General features: G+C 43.2%; 1 protein-coding gene across 1 annotated transcript in view; it reads right to left on the bottom strand.

Moving 5' to 3' along the window:
• LOC130110464 (WD repeat-containing protein 47-like) overlaps window positions 1-13,420 on the bottom strand; it is a 45,566-nt gene extending 32,146 nt beyond the window's left edge. The window contains exons 1-10 of the mRNA XM_056277572.1: window positions 13,263-13,420; window positions 9,612-9,695; window positions 8,516-8,600; window positions 7,396-7,704; window positions 5,984-6,423; window positions 4,104-4,200; window positions 2,078-2,256; window positions 1,081-1,329; window positions 159-228; window positions 42-47 (exon numbers count right to left, since the gene is read on the bottom strand). Of these exons, the coding sequence (XP_056133547.1) occupies window positions 42-47; window positions 159-228; window positions 1,081-1,329; window positions 2,078-2,256; window positions 4,104-4,200; window positions 5,984-6,423; window positions 7,396-7,704; window positions 8,516-8,600; window positions 9,612-9,695; window positions 13,263-13,420 (1,677 nt within the window). The remainder of the gene's footprint in view (window positions 1-41; window positions 48-158; window positions 229-1,080; window positions 1,330-2,077; window positions 2,257-4,103; window positions 4,201-5,983; window positions 6,424-7,395; window positions 7,705-8,515; window positions 8,601-9,611; window positions 9,696-13,262) is intronic.
• Between the last annotated feature and the right edge of the window lie 4,655 nt (window positions 13,421-18,075).

Raw genomic sequence — 18,075 nt, 5'->3', positions numbered from 1 at the left:
CAAAGGCACACTGAATTGAATTTCAGATGAAACCTAACCACCTGGTGCTGGAACATGGTTAAAATAAATGCGAAGAAATACTTGACAATAATATTTGGCTAAGGTCTGTGTAGCTCTGGTAGCCCTTCAGTGGTTATCTTGATGCAGTTTTATAGTACCTCTGGTGTTGTGATACGCATCGGCATGTCATCTTGGACTGTGGGATAAGTGGCCCTGATCCTCTTGGTACTGAAAATCATCAGATACACAACACCGTAAGTACACAATGACAAACAGCCTTCAATCAGTCTAAATCTCAATGTTCTGCAACAGCAAAATCATAAATCCCTTTTTTCTCTATGAGCACTTTGACGTAATAATAAGACTGGTGAGTAAATGGATGGAGTATGTCAAAAGCTTTGGATCTTAAAGGTGACATGGAGGACCAAATTCTAAAATATTGTATGATAATTTTAAGAATATAAAAATGAAACAAAAATAATTGCACCCATTAAGATGTTACCTTTTTATGAGTAAACACTTTAAAACTATTGTTAATATCTAGAGTACCTAAGTGAACAACAGTTTCAGTCACCACCCCCCCCTTTTCCCCCCCCAATCTTTCCCGTCCAATTACCCACTCTTCCGAGCTGGCGGGGGGCTGCAGACTACCACATGCCTCCTCCTATACATGTGGAGTTGCCAGTCGCTGCTTTTCACCTGACAGAGAGGAGTTTCACCAGGGGGCCGTAGCACGTGGGAGGGTCACACTATTCCCCCCAGTTCCCCCTCCCCCCTGAACAGGCACCCTGACTGACCAGAGCAGGCGCTAGTGCAGCAACCAGGACACATACCAACATCCGGCTTCACACTCACAGACACGGCCAATTGTGTCTGTAGGGACACCCAACCAAGCTGGAAGAAACACGGGGATTCAAACTGGTGATCCCCAAGTTGGTAGACAATGGAATAGACCGCTACACTACCCAGACACCCCACCAATCTTTTAAACACAAAAGCTATTATTTTGGAATGGACATCTTTCACATCTTACAGCATTACTATTTGGTGAGTTGAATCGGCACCAGGCTGTTACTATACCTCTGGCTGGCAGGAACAGGGGCCTCGCTGAGAGACGGTATGCTGCTGCAACTACTGCTGGAGGTGGCCCCACCTGGCTTGTCTCTGCGGGGTCCGGGCTCTGGGATGCTGACAGCACTGGAGGTCCTAGTGATGGAGCTGCTTGGCTTTCCCATCAACCCTCCATTGCACTGTTGTCCCAGACGGGGAAGCACCTCGTCCCCCTGGTGGTCCATACTCATGTTCATCTCTTCTAACTTCTGGATAGATCTGCAGGGATCCAACACAGATGACAAAAGGAAACAATCATGATATTCAAAGTTTCCATCTTTATTTATTTTTTTATTTCAGGGGGGCAGGGATGAAATTAGAAAACAACGTGCACTACTGTTTAAGAAGACTTTGTAGCATCAGCCAGTAAAACGGGTCATCCATCTATCCATCCATAATCCAAACCGCTTATCCTGCTCTCAGGGTCACGGGGATGCTGGAGTCTATCCCAGCAGTCATTGGGCAGCAGGTGGGGAGACACCCTGGATAGGCTGCCAGACCATCACAGGGCTGACACACACACACACACACACACACACACACACACACACACACACACACACACACACACATTCACTCACACCTAGGAACAATTTAGTACAGCCGATTCACCTGACCTACATGTCTTTGGACTGTGTAAAGAAACCGGAGCACCTAGAGGAAACCCACGCAGACACGGGGAGACCATGCAAACTCCACACAGAGGACAACCCGGGACAATCCCCAAGGTTAGACTACCCCAGGGCTCGAACCCAGGACCTTTTTTCTGTGATGCAGCCACACTAACCACTGCACCACCATGCTGCTAAAACAGGGTTCAGTTGAATTGAAATGAGGCATCATTCAACTGAAACTCTTTGGAGCATCAGAGCACACCAGAACCTTCTTTGGAGCATGCTGTCTGCAGCTACAGCTGCTGGTACATGAGCTCACGGGTATCAAAGCATTGGTGGGCTGTTGCTCTGACCTGCTGAGGAAGGTCTCGGTGAGGTTATGGCGGGCCCCACTGCCGTCCTGTGGTCGAACCCCTCCCTCCAGCAGCATCTGCTGGTAGAGTTGCCTCTGCTGCTGCTTCTGCTCCAGGTGCTGCTGCACCCGCAGCCGCTGTCGGTAGTATTCCTGAACCTGCTCTGCAGAGTCACGCCTCTGGACGGACCACACACACACACACACACACACACATTCTCAATTAGTAATGCAACATGAAAAACAAGAGTGTCAGATAGTGTAGTAATGGGTCTGCTGTAGGATTAAATTAGCCTGGGTCCACGTGGTGATATGATGCACACATACACATATACTCAGCCCATGCAAACAAATGCACACACATACATGCACAAAAAGTGATCCAAGATGAAAACAGGCACTTTGTGGGAGTTATTTTTGGCCGAAATGTGCATTTTGATAAAACTTTTGTTGGCTATGAAATAGATTCCCTGTATAGTCATGTGATGTGTACCTGTTAATCCAGAAATCTCCCCAAACTGTCTGTCATGCAAACAGACAGGTAATACTGTCACCTGTCTGTATGCATTGACAGGTAAAAAGACAGGTAAAAAAGTGTGTCAGACAGAAACAGAGTGATAGAGATGGAGACATAGAGGAAAAGGGTAGGAAAGGGGGAGAGAGAGAGAGAGAGAGAGAGAGAGAGAGAGAGAGAGAGAGAGAGAGAGAGAGAGAGAGAGAGAGAGAGAGAGAGAGGAAAGGGGGATGGAGGTGTTTATGTTTATGTTTATTTAGATCCCCATTACGCAAGGCAACAGATGCTCTTCCTGGGGTCCATATTAAAAATAAATTACACACCTTTGCAATATCACTCAGCTTCCTTTTCAATGAACATTTTGCAGAGAGCCAGTCTCTATTAAAATCCCCTAGAAAATACATCTCTTTATCACAGTCTGTAGCTTTCTGCAACATGTAACATATCTTCTAAGTACTGAGCATTTGCTCTTGGTGGTCTATAACACCCAGATAAAACCCAGATAAAACCCACCGCAGACACGGGGAGAACATGCAAACTCCACACAGAGGACGACCTGGGATGACCCCCAAGGTTGGATAACCCCGAGGTTCAAACCCAGGACCTTCTTGTTGTGAGGCGACAGTGCTAACCACTGCACCACCATGCCACCAATGATAAATAATAGCGTAATAAATACATTCAAACACACATGCACGCATACACACACACACACACGAACAAGCTGACAAGCATGCATCACAACATCACATCACAAACTCTCTCCTTAATCCACCGCTGACAACACTTCCAACTTCCAAGGGCTCATCTTCCCCCATCAACCTCATAAAAAAGTTTCCAAGGACCCCATCGTATTCAATGGCTCTACATCTCCTTTTATCTTTCTCAGCAAAGATCTCTCTCTCTCTCTCTCTCTCACACACACACACACACACACACACACACACACACACACACACAATTCAATCTAAGTCATACTACTTTCTAGATAGGACCCCAGGTTGCATAAAAATGAGTGATGATGAAGGGAGCAGGCCAGCCGGGGCTCGACCACCCATTAAGCCATAATATGTGCCTCCCCTGTCCATGACCCCCCCTCCCCATCACTGGGGATATAGCAGCGCTGGGTGGTGAGGGGTCTACACTCCCTGGATGGGCACAATAGAGGATTGAGAGAGGATTTATGGTGGATTGGAAGAGCACGGGGGAGGAGATGAGAAGGAGGTGGTTTTGGTGGTTGGGGGGTAGTTGGACAATCTATTCTGAATGTCTTTAACCTGAAATCATGACTCTGGGAGAGCAGAAAGAGACAGAGATGGATTGCCGGACAGACATACAGACAAGCAGACAAGATGATAAAAGACACGGGGAAAGACAGGATGACAAAAGCATCCAGATGAATGATGGATGGAGTGAAAGAGACAGACTGACAAACAGATGCATTCGGACAGATGGACAGGATAGTTAGTGACTTTGACTCTGGTGACCACACAACCCACCCATCCCTTCTCACCTCACTCCTTCCTATGCTACAAGGTGGCCCGCCATCCTTCCCATGGGCCAGAGGGATGTGCGTGGTATTGGGTCCATCCACTCCCTGTGGTTGTTTCCTATAGAAAAAGTAAACAAGAATGCTGCATAAAAGTTCCATTTCAACATGGAAATTTTAGGCATTTAGATCCTACTTCACCTACATTAAAAATATCCAGCTGGGGAGAGGTCAAGGGTCACACCCACAGCGCCATCACTCACAATTTTTTTCTGCAACTCCAATAATAACTACAAACGACAAAGAAGTGGAAGGCAAAGAAAGAGCAGCTAAAGGGCATCCAGGTAGCCTTGCCTACCAACACGGGGATTATCGGTCCGAGTCCCAGTATTACCTCCGGCTTGGTCAGGCGCCCCTACAGACACTATTGGCCATGTCTGTGGGTGGGAAGCCGGTTGTGGGTATGTGTCCTGGTCGCTGCACTAGCGCCTCCTCTGGTCGGTCGAGGTGCCTGTTCGGGGGGGGGGGACTGGGGGGAATAGCGTGATCCTCCCACGTGCTATGTCCCCCTGGTGAAACTCTTCACTGTCAGGTGAAAAGAAGTGGCTGGCATCTCCACATGTATCGGAGGAGGCATGTGGTAGCCTGCAGCCCTCCCCGGTTCAGCAGAGGAGGTGGAGCAGCGACCAGGATGGCTCGGAGGAGTGGGGTAATTGGCTGGATACAATTGGAGAGAAATTTTAAAAAAAAGAAAAAAAAGAAGAGCAGCTAAAATAAAAAAGATGGAAATTTATATTATTCTAACCTTAGCTTTCAGTTGCTACACTGAGAAGTTATTGTAAAGAGGTAGAAAGTCTCCCGCCATAACAGAGGATGGTGTTGAACAGTGCCAGGTAAGGAAAAATGAGTTGAGAGGGAAGAGCCCGCAGCTTTGCCTGCCTCATATGTAAAGGCAATAAGTAGATGGAGCACAAACCTTTGCCTGGTTATCCAGATGACAGAATTTCAGCTAATCCTTAGGTTCACTATACAATTTTAGGGGATTGAACCAATGTACATTTTCTGACAAAAAAGCATGAGCATTGCCGTGCTTCTGAAAGGACTAGATGATGTATTATTTATTTTAAAAAATCTAAATAAAATATATGAATTAGTTTTGTTTTTAATGTGGTTTAATGTGATTACTTGTGGATTGTGTCTCGTTCATGACAAATTTCCCATCATTGGCAACTTTTGTATGTTTATTTTTATGCCACCAGGTAAAGCCGGAGATGGTATAATGGAGTGAGATATTGTCATGAACTATTCTTATCATATTAACTTAATTTGTTCCAAAGTTTCAAAATACACAATTTCTCATGTCATGACATCATTAGATTATGCTAGATTTCATTAGATTCCAATTACAATGGTAGTAGATTTCAATTGCAATAGCTCTGAACAGTTCATCCCCTCTAGGAAGAACAAGCTTCAAAGAGAGGGGCTCAAGAGAGCTGATAAAGCTATTTACTCACATCTCAGCTTGCATTTTATCAAATATTTTACTTTGTGCAAGTACTTTGCCAGTTCTTTGCTGGTCCTTAATGGTTATGGCATGACATTGGCACCTTGTTGGGGTTGGAATATGAACAAGGTTTTGTCCAGTTTGTGTAGGAGATGAACGCACAAATCTTTCTCTGCAAGGGAAAGGTATATCTACTTCAGCGACGTCGCCAAACACAAACATGGGTCTGTAAGTATTTTGGGAGGCACCTCCATTTTGCTATCTGGTTCACTGCATTTGCTTACGTCTTCGTACAAACTTTCTTAAATAAACAATACAAATCTGCAAAAAATATATATTTGTATCTGGCTAATTGATAATTTTGTTTCTGCAAGCAAGTGTACTGATGCCTTTAATGTACCTTTCGGGTGAATCATCCTGCTGATGAAGGTTATTCTCCACCAGGCTCCGGCTAAGTGCTGACTTCAAACTTTCATCTATGCCCCTCTTGTCCTGACCCGCTAGGCCATGGGAAAGCCCATCCAGAGCTGGGTTGAGAGATCTGGACATATAGGTGTCAGCAGACTGTGGTCTCTGGCGGAGGGGTGAGGAGGGACAGGGGGAGAGACGGTTGATCAAAGGGGTAAGGAGGTCAGCGTGTCTGGCCTTGCTTGGCTTGACCAGGCGGTCAGTGTGGATGTTGAGGGTCTTCTGCTGGAAGGCACAGGAGAAGGTGCCCGGGGAGAGGTTCTGCAGCCAAGAGAGCAGCGAAAGGTCCAGTTCGTCGCAGCCATTCCCGCACAGAATATCCACGCCAAGCAGCTCCTCCCCTTCTGTAATCTCCTCACCAGTGGCTTTGCTCTACACAACACAGCCAAACAGATTGTCGCTGGTTTTACAACTAAACAACTACTTTTAAAATCTATGACATTGTGTGTTTTCAGATACTAGGTGTGACTTTTGACTGCTTGTTTTAAAATTCACAATATTTTAAACTGTGTACAGTAAAAACTCCACTTATCGTACCCTTCAGATTCGGGGTCTTTCAAGTGCTGAACTCAGCCAAGAGGCACCTGAAAGTTTAAAACTATACAAAACATCTCAAATGGGTCCTTAAACAGGCCTTGCATTATCTGCTAAAGGTTCATAGAAGTACTGCTCAAACTGCAATCCTGAAGATTTTGCACTATTTCATCCATTTGAAATGTGATGATGTGACAATTCTGTTGGACAATCAATCAATATCATAGTAGAACAGTGTTCTAATGAAGATCAGTGTAGGAACCTGAGAGAAATAGACCTGTTGCAAGTGATTTTCTTGGACTACAAGCAAGGTGTAGCAGCTGCTCACCAGTAAATAGACTGTGCCCTTGTAAAAATGCAGTCTCGGACCTGAGCTAATGCAGGAAGTCTAAACTTCAAACTACATCGCCACATTATTCTACAGTTATATTGATTGTCTGTCAAAGAGAAGTGGCATCATGTTTCAATCCTCTTTCCTGCTGAAGTTGTTCCCAACATATATGTGTCTGCCGCTGCACCAGCATTCGTCCTACCCGGTCAATAACTTTCAAATGTATACAGAGACTGGAGAGTTTCTATAACCATGGCAAAGATGCCAATTAGTATTATGTAACCTGACTCCATGGTCCAGGTGACTGAAATAAAGATTTATTAATGGAGAAGTACTACGGATTGCAGCTGTAAGAGTTTGTGAACCCTTTATGAAGGACTTCCTTAGGGAACCCTTCGGTGCTCCCATGTGGTTGAAAAATTAAAATCCATTTAAGTCTCTGCAGAGCTCTTGTTATTTTTTTTGCAAGAGTGCACTACCTGACAAAACTCAACGCAGCACTCGTAGAGGATCCCTTTGATAAGCAGCTGGAAGAGCCGGTTACCACTAGCTCGAAAGCCTGCCTCACTCAGCTTCCTGTCAGCAGGGATGAACTCGGCCACCATGGCACAGCACTCCTCGAAGCATTGGACGCGTGCCGTGCTGGCATTCCAGTCTTTAAACTCGGCATGGTGGGTGAGGCGTGGAAGGGTGAGGAGAAGACACAGTTTGCTGTAGTCCTCCTTGGCTGGGCAATACGCCTCCAGACTGTGGAGAACCTTAACTGCTGCCTGCATGGTCAGCTCAAGCTGTGGGTGGTGGTGGAGAAGAAGAAGAGTGTCATCAGTTTGGAAAAAATAAACTGCCAATGAGATTTATTTGTTTATTTCATGGCATGAAATGATGAAGCTATTTTCCATGCTGAAGTGTTATGTGTTAGTGTCAACACTGGAGGGGTTGGGACATATGTAATATAACAATAAGTATTTGATAGCGGAAGATTTTTTTGATTTTGGATTTTGAGATACTTTATTGATCCCTGTAGGGAAATTATGAATGGAAAGAGCATTTCTTATCATTCATCCATTATCCAAACCGCTTATCCTACTCAGGGTCACGGGGATGCTGGAACCTATCCCAGCAGTCATTGGGCGGCAGGCGGGGAGACATCCTGGACAGGCCGCCAGGCCATCACAGGGCCCACAAACACAAACACACACACACACACACACACACACACACACACACACACACACACACACACACACACACACACACACACACACACACACACACACACACACACACCTAGGGACAATTTAGAACGGCCGATTCACCTGACCTACATGTCTTTGGACTGCGGGAGGAAACCGAAGCACCCAGAGGAAACCCAAGCAGACACGGGGAGAACATGCAAATTCCACACAGAGGATGACCCAGGATGGCCCCCAAGGTTGGATTACCTCGGGGCTCAAACCCAGGACCTTCTTGCTGTGAGGCGACCGTACCAACCATTGCACCACCGTGCCGTCCATTTCTTATCAATACTTCTCTAATTCCAGACACATACATGCAAATACAAATGCATACTTCCATAACATCAGATTTTAAGGTACATACATTATGGGGGTCCTCAGCTGCAGACATGGCATTATTTACACACAGGGCTTCCAGAAACTTCTGCTTCAGGATAATGTAACGGAACCTGGACACACACATCACAATATTATGTAATTCATTTAATGAACTGCATCAGTCTAAGGGCAGTGAATAGTGTGTGTCTGGTTTAATCAGTTGTTAAAGTTGCTGTCTGGTTTAATTGGTTGTTAAAGTTGCAGTCCTAAAGATGGTGGTCTTGTTTAACTTAGTCACCTGTGGGGATTCTGGTGATTGTTTTGCTGTCAAACCACACTAAATCCATTCAAAATGAAATAAGAGTTGCTGTTGAGTCAGCACCTTCCTCACTGTCAAAAAAAAAATCCTATGTACCATGCAGTAACCTTTCAAAATGAGCAAATACATACGTGCTCTTGATTTATATATAGTCCTAGAGTAGATTAAATATGCCAGTCACAAAGGATAAGCTTAAGTAAACATAGTTTTTATATTTCTGAAATTTCAGACTTTGTTTAACACTTACAGCCCATTGAGATGAAATCTTTTTAAATTATATTGCATTACCATTGCTTACAATGGATAACTGAACATAAACATATACATGTAAGACACAGAAACAGTTGACCCTTATATGATGGACACTGATATGAACACCGCAGTTACAGTAGAACTTGACCTAAATTAGCTCCCAAAGCACACGGCCCCTTTACTGGCCAATACAACCTAGCATAAACATCACCAAAAAGTAGGATGTAGGCGTAATTACATCATAGATAAACTACTACTACTTCTTCTACTACTAATATTATGTCATCACTATATACAAAATTGTATACATCTCAAAAGGATTGAAAAGATGTAAATCATTACATTGTATTTTGGTAAAGGTTTCCCCTTCATCATACCTTACCAGCATATTGAATTGATGGAAATTGTACCCACAGCACAATTTTCTTTATTAATATGGCCTCTACCTGAAATTCTAAATTGATAGTGAAGGTGTAAAGGTCAGAAATGAAATTACTTCATGTTGTATGATGTGAGTAAGTGGAACAAGAAACGTTGCATTATCAGACATATCCCCTTCCATGGCTCTTACCTTTTCTTGTCAAACTTGTCCATTCCTTCCAAAGGCTGTATGAACTGCATTACCTCCTCCCATTGGCCATCTAGAATAAGCTGCCTGTCGAGAGCAAAGATAAGATAAGATAAGATAAGATAAGATAAGATAAGATAAGATAAGATAAGATAAGATAAGATAAGATAAGATAAGATAAGATAAGATAAGATGTACTTTATTAATCCCCATAGGGAAATTCATCCTCTGCATTTAACCCATCCCAATACACACTGGAAACAGTGAGCAACTGTGTAGCTAGGAGCGGTGGGCAGCTGCAGTGCCTGGGGATCAACTCTAGTTCTGCTTTCCATTGCCTTTCTCAGGGACACAGACTGGAGTATTAATGCCAACATGCATGTCTTTTTGATGGTGGGGGGAAACTGGAGCACCCAGAGGAAACCCACACAGACACGGGGAGAACATACAAATGCCAAACAGAAAGGACCTGGGATGGCCTGGGGTTCAAACCCAGGACCTTCTTGCTGTGAGGCAACAGAGCTAACCACCAGGCCTCCGTGCTGCCCACAGAACAAATCAATGACAAATATCAGTCCTCTTTTTAGCATAAGTGCAGAGTATTTGGTGATATAGTGCTGTCACAGAATGTGTTTGTGTTTAATGCTGGTTGAGAAAGGATTGCAATATTACTGAGTCGTTAAAATTTGTCATTTTTGCAGATGATACAAGTTTATTTTGCTCTGAGAAAAATTTAAAGGGACTTTTGTATGCGATTGAAAGGGAGCTGAAAATTCTCAAAAGTTGGTTTAATGTTAATTGTCTCTCAATTTTATTTTATTTTCGCCCCTTTTTCTCCCCAATTGTATCCTGCCAATTACCCAACTCCTCCGAGCTGTCCTGGTCAATGCGCCACCCCCTCTGCCGATCTGGGGAGGGCTGCAGACTACCACATGCCTCCTTCAATGTGGAGTCGCCAGCTGCTTCTTTTCACCTGACAGTGAGGAGTTTCGCTGGATTCCCCCCCCCCCGCCCCCAGTTGTACTTGGCCAATTACCCTATTTTCTGAGCTGTCCCGGCCACTGCTCCACCCCCTCTGCCGATCCAGGGAGGGCTGCGGACTACCACATGCCTCCTCTAATACATGAGGAGGTGCCAGCCACTTCTTTTCACTTGACAGTGAGGAGTTTCGCCAGGGGGGCTTAGCGTGTGGGAGGATCACGCTATTCCCCCTCCCCGGTTCCCCCTCCCCCCTAAACAGGCGCTACGACTGACCAGAGGAGGCGCTAGTGCAGCGACCAGGACACATACCCACATCTGGCTTCCCACCTACAGACACGACCAATTGTGTCTGTAGGGACGCCTGACCAAGCTGGAGGTAACACAGGGATTCAAACCAGCGATCCCCCTGTTGGTAGGCAACGGAATAGACCGCCATGCCACTCGGATGCCCGTCTCTTAATATTTAGAAAACTGAATTTATGATTTTTGGAAATTGAAAGGAAATTGATGGGGATATCGAATTAAAAATCTGTGATGTTGAAGTTGAAAGAGTTTTTGAGACAAAATTCCTAAGGGTTGTGATTTATTGTAAATTAACATGGAAACAACATATTGACGATATTAAAGGAAATTTTTCAAAGTTAATAGCAGTCCTATATAAATCTCGGGACGTATTAAATTATAAGGCCTTGTATATAATTTATTGCTCACTTATACTTCCATACATATCTTTCAGGGTGGAATTGTAGGGGTCGACCTTTAAAACATCTATAAATTAAATAGTCTTACTATGAAAATGAGCCATACGTACTATTAATAAGGCTGGCTACTCTGATCACAATAATCCCATGTTTAACAAGTCCTGTGCTATGAAACTTCATGATTTGGTATATCATAAAATAATGCAAATAATGTTCAGAGCTAAAGCAAAGTCACTCCCAGACTGCGTACAACCCTTTTTTTTTCAATGCGGGAGTACAAATGTGATTTGAGCGGTGTTTGTAAGTTTATCATACAAAAAGCTTTAAAAGGGATTAAAAGGAGATGTATTTCTATTGTCGGGGTTGAATTGTGGAACAATGCCAATATAAGTTTAAGAATGTGTAACTGGCTTTCGGTTTTCAAAAGAATGGTTTATAAAGCTATTTGTGAGGGTTACAAGTGTGAATAAGTTCTATTTTATAATAATTCTTTATTTCTGGAGGGTAGCTTAAATTGATAAGAATATAGGATAGGCATATACTATATATATTGGATGCACACACACACACACACACACACACACACACACACACACACACACACACACACACACACACACACACACATATATATATATATATATATATATATATATATATATATATATTGGGTGATGCTGAATATGGACCTGCCAGGGAAGAGGAGAAGAGGAAGGCCAAAGAGGAGGTTTATGGATGTGGTGAGGGAAGACGTGCAGGTGGCTGGTGTGACAGAGGAAGATGCAGAAGACAGGAAGAAATGGAAATGGATGATCCGCTGTGGCGACCCCTAACGGGAGCAGCCGAAACTAGTAGTAGTAGTAGTAGTAGATATATGGGGTGAGGTAAATATTAACCTAACCTAATTTTTACATTTGGCACCCCATATATACAAGCAGTAATTATGCTTCTGCCTAGGCCTTTTCAGTCACTACTCCATACATAGACTGTTGACTGTTTATTCTTATTGGACTGTGTATGATGACTGAATAAAAATACTACTACTACTACTACTACTACTAATAATAATAATACAGCTTTTGCTACGACTACTACTACTACTAATACTACTAATACTAATAATAATACTGCTTCTACTACTACTACTACCACTATTACCACTACTACTACTACTACTACTAGTACTACTGATATCACTACTACTACTGCTACCACTACTACCACTACAACTACTACAACTACTACAACTACTACTATACTACTGATACCACTACTACTGCTACTACTACTGCTACTACCACTACTAATATTACTACTACTGATACCACCACCACTACTACTACCACTACTAATATTACTACTACTAATACCACCACCACTACTGCTACCGCTACTACTACTACTACTACCACTACTACTACTACTACTACTACTACTACTACCACTACTACCACTACTACTACTACTACTACTACTACTTTGGATGAGTACCAACAAAAATGAGACTGTAACATAAATACGTGGAAACAACTAAGGAAACTGCAAATTTTAGTGTAGTGGTTAGGTTTTAGGACAATATTACAAAACCAGTAAGAAAAAAGATCAGAGGAAGATGGGAGGTTATTGCAGTCTTGCCTTTTGTAGTTACTGTTCCAAAATGGGGGCACGTCACTCGTAACAAGTGACTACTTGCTTACACACACACACACACACACACACACACACACACACACAACCCTTACTCTAACCAGGGTTCATGTTAGGGTAGGCCTTAAGTGGTAAGTCTTTGCTTTCTCCATGATATTTTCCTGAGCAACCTTGTCTCGTTGTTGTTATGTAGTTTGTGCTTACTGTGATGGGCGTCATTGCACTTCAGTAAGTCATTGACAAATAAAGTTATCGTTGATTTCATTAATATTCCTGACTCCCTTCTTCCATGCCTGGCTCATCAAAACGGCTGTGACCCACATACCTGAGGAAGAGCATGTCATCAGAGTACAGTCCATTGATGATGCCGCTCTCCCTCTCCAGGGCCAGCATGCTGATGTGCAGCTTCCTGGAGTTGAGGAAGTCCAATATCAACTTGATCACCTCTGCCTCCTTGATGTTGATGGTCTCCTCTGCTGTCATGGTGACGAAGGGGGGTCGGGTCACTGGTGGCAGCTTTAGACAATCAGGAGGATACAGAACACATCAACAAATGATTGATAGCACAAACTTAAAACATATTGCTTTGTTTTCCAAAGGAATAATGATATATTTCCTAAACTGATGTAGAACGTTGTGGTGTCGATGTCCTGATATGTTTGTTCAAGGCCGTCACATGTCTCTGTTTCAAGCTAGACAAGTCACAAATTTCAAGCCAAACCAGAAAAACCAAGGAGAGTATTTTTTTTAAATTATTGAAATGAATCCAGAACCAAGCAGTTCAGCCACGTATGTTTCAAAGGGTCCTTTTTACAATATTTCCATTAAATGCTTTTGATGCAGTTGTGCGCTTTTTATGGCCTTTACACCACAATGAAGACAAATGGACTCACAGGCATAGGTACAGCAATAAAGTGTTGGATCTGAATATCTACATTTCTGAAGCGTCTCCTTTGACAAACGGCATTTGATAGAGGTGGTACACCAAAACAACAAATAAGAAACTATGCACTGACACTAACGCAGGAAGACGTGTGTGGGAGAATGTCAAAATATGCATATGGATACAAAAAGTGACATGTGAGACATACTGTACGCTCACACTTTTGCACCAACATGAGTGTTAAAAAAAACATTTAGTTTATGGAGACCTCTATCCAAATCTATGTTCAACAGCTCGTCGATTCTGCAAAGTCATGCAAGCGGCTGCAGACATGCATTTACTATGCATTATACACATGTCACAAGGGCAAGGTGCACAGGGATGGAGAGTGCATTGGAAGAGCATTGAAGAGTGCACAGCCAGCACAGACATAGTGCATGTAAGATGCATCAGTGACACCGCCCAATTCTCACCTGTTACAAACACACAGGTTACGTGTTCAACAAAGAATACAAGGGCGACATGGAGGGCTTTGTTAACCTGACAAGACTCACCGTCTTCTCCCTTTAGCTAAAATGTTTATGTTGACCGGCATGACACCATACTGCGCACAGACACGCGTCCGGTGGGCCGCCAGAGAGAACGCAGCACACAGTATGGGCCACGATAGATGGCAGCGATCTCGCCAAGCGTAAGTCATTTTTCAGAAATTTGGAAGCGAAACGAACAAGAAAACGCGCAGAATGGGCCAAATACGTAAAGGGCTAGCATTGACTCAACCGCCAGCAGGCGCGCCATCCAAAATTAAGCCAGCCAGCCAGCCAACTCTCTCTGTCTGTCTCTGTCTCTGTCTCTCTCCCTCTCTCTCGCTCTCTCTCTCGCTCTCTCTCTCACCTGTAAAATCTCACCGATGGCACACGTCCTGCATTGAGGCCAGTCTGCTTGCGGTCTGAAACCAAACCCTTTCTCGACATATAACCCTGGCGATCCGTTGATATTAGGTGGTAATCGCGCCTTGTTTTCTGCAGAGGTCCCTTCTGCCGTAGTACTTCTTGTACACAACGCCCGGTTGCCAAGTGAGCAAAGCCGCAAACCGCCAATCAGCTGTGGCGAAGATGCGCCATGTGGTGCCACATTTTGTACCCCAGAAGAATGTCTCCTCCGAGGCGTCGTAGGAAACATATTCCTTTACCTCCATTTTTATTTTCATTTGTTACTATTACCCCTTTTTTATATTATCAACGTGATTTTACAAGCAAAGCAGCATACTGAAAGCAGACGAATTGTAAGTAAAAAAAAAGTCTTCTCAATATGATACCGTTTGTAAAATTGTGTTGATCTAAAAAAACATTAAGAAAAAAAAACTAATAACCTACGGGTCTCTTATTTCAGTGGCATTCAACCATAAGTGACATTACAGCCACTCCTTTAAGTGAACGCATACGCGTCACTGCGACGCCACGGGTAACGGGGATACATGTTCTTTAGCGGATACGGAATGTGACAACACACTGCGCTCACACCCACGGCTCAAACCGGGTCGTGTCTACGTTACTAGACTCGTGAAACTCGTGGGAATTTTAACCTAACCTCGACCCAACCTGAACCCAACGTTTGTCAAGCGCTACTGTGCTGAATCAAGTGCGCATGTGCGAGAGTGCCCAAGTGTCGCAAATCTAGACAGGAGCCTCAAAGCTCTCTGGCCCGGTTTATCAACTTTAAACGGGGCGACTATTAAGGTCAGCTGTCATCCATAACCTGGGGAAGAAGTGCGCAGATTAAAAAAACAAAAACCAGGAGATACCGATAATGTATAAAGCCATAAAGTATTATATTCCGAATTTCTGCATGCCTATATTGCTATATTAATAATTATTATTAACTATTGATAATTAATAATCATATATTAGTACTAATAGTACTAATATTATTTGTAATTGGTACATTATTACAGTACTAATGCTAATGTACAGTATTATTCCATTGGCACCATACTGTGCTAATACTATATACTAATGTACAATACCAGTACATTGGTACAGTAAACAGTAGACTATACATTTAATTTTTCCTGCTATTAAACACATAGGTTATTTAAGCATCTGACACTGCCCGAGTTCACTGTAAAGATTTGCTGTAAACAATGAAACACATACGCCGAGGCCATGCTTGCTTTTTATTTAATGCAAAGATGAGAAAAAAACAGAAAACAGAAAACAGAAGAAACCCTCAAACAAAACAAAACTATACGTGTTCATAAATACATCAAATGACCGTACAGCGGCTGGTGAAGAAAGTGGTAGTAAGTCATCGGATTGGACAGGTTTGAGCTCACACGATCACACTGTACAACATTATTCTCATTCCAGGTTAGGTAACCTCTCACCCTGGTCTGAGAGCCACAAGGACATGGGCAGAGCTCCCCTGGTGAGAGCTGTTCAGCCATGCTGAGTTACGTCATTACTTTGTCATGCCAGTTTGAAACATGTTTAAAGTCATGTACAACTTTTCCCCTGGTTAAATAACTGTTCCCCCATTTGAAAACTATGCACCGTTGGCAGCAGTTGTGTCCGAGTGTATTGTGTGTGTGTGTGTGGGGGGGGCAGTTTTGCCTGCAGAAGGTTGTAGCTTGACATGACATGTTTGGTGACATTGTATTGACACTACTGAAAGCCTGCAGCTATAGTCTCTATCCGTATGTGATAAGAGCAGTGTGCTATGTTTGACCACGCATTATTATCCTATTATTATTTTCCTAATGATGGTACCATTGAAGGAAATCTAACACACGTTGAGTGTGACCTATGATAAGCCTGGTGGGATAGATGTGTGTTGTATCTACACTTAAAAGAGACTATATTTTTAAACATGTGTGTCTAGTTTGAGTCGAGAACACTCTTTTTCCTGTGTTTTTGTTATGTTACAATAATAGAAGTGTGTGTGGAACCAAACCAGATGCACGACCAGGTTGAAAATGAAACACCGTTTCTGAGATATGACATTTAAACAGACCTTTCAGTTAGGCTATTTGCTGACGGCCTGATTGGCATTTCCATAAATGCAGAAAAAAAGCAGCTACCGACAGGTACATGTGTTCAGATGGACTGTATACTGTAAAGAGATGACTGTACTGCAGGCTTTTCTGAATTCTTGCACCAACATCCATTTGAGATACTAAATTAATAATTCATAAATCCAGTTGTTCTATTATTCACTGAGTTAACATAAATAACATTGGCAATTTTGTGGGCAAATTTTCCCCAAAATGTCTTACAGTTGTGCGAGCATTGTTAGTATGGGTAGTCCGAGAGGGATTCAAATTTAGACTGTAACCCAATAATTCTAATTATGATGAAAACAATCATTCATACCATGTCTTTGTTGTAATTATAACTTTATAAATTTTCAGCCACATTTCTAAAACCAATAGGTAAAGGTATGAATGTAAATTACAATCTTATATTTCAAAGACCTTACTTGTTGCAGGTTAAAAAATGAACGTAACACTGAACTCGGGTATCCGGGTAGCGTAGCGGTCTATTCCGTTGCCTACCAACATGGGGATAACCGGTCTGAATCCCCATGTTACCTCCGGCTTGGTCGAGCGTCCCTACAGGGAAGCCGGATGTGGGTACGTCTCCTGGTCGGGCATGGCGCCTGTTCGGGGATGGGTGGGGGGAATAGCGTGCTCCTCCCAAGTGCTTCGTCCCCCTGGCGAAACTCCTCACTGTCAGGTGAAAAGAAGTGGCTAGCGACTCCACATGTAGCGGAGGAGGCATGTGGTAGTCTGCAGCCCTCCCTGGATCGGCAGAGGGAGTGGAGCAGCAACCGGGACAGCTCAGAAGAGTATGGTAATTGGGCAAGTATAATTGGGAAGAAAAAGAGAGGAAAAAAAGCCACACAAAAAAAGAAAACACTGAACTCTGTTTTCTGTGTTTGCAGCCCTGTCGTCAACCAGCAGCATGAAGTCATCTGAAACGGCTTCTCAAGATTTTTGGGTTGAACACCAAAAATAAAGCTAACTCTAACTGTATAACCCGAGTTGTGAGAACAAACATATCGGATGGTGAACTTTGACACCAGATGACCATTTTTACAGGTAATGTTACATGATTCAATATTGGGGAAGAAAAAAAGAGGTGGCAAATGTTCCTTAATTGACGTTGAAAAAGGGGTTTATCACAAAGGTTATAAATGACAGTAGATTTGTGTATAAGACACGTACATTACAACGTATTATATTGCAAACCTTTGG

Source organism: Lampris incognitus, chromosome 3, assembly GCF_029633865.1.
Source record: "Lampris incognitus isolate fLamInc1 chromosome 3, fLamInc1.hap2, whole genome shotgun sequence".
Lineage (NCBI taxonomy): Eukaryota > Metazoa > Chordata > Actinopteri > Lampriformes > Lampridae > Lampris > Lampris incognitus.
Note: the sequence above shows the minus strand (reverse complement) of the source record. Positions and strands in the feature narration are given on the sequence as shown.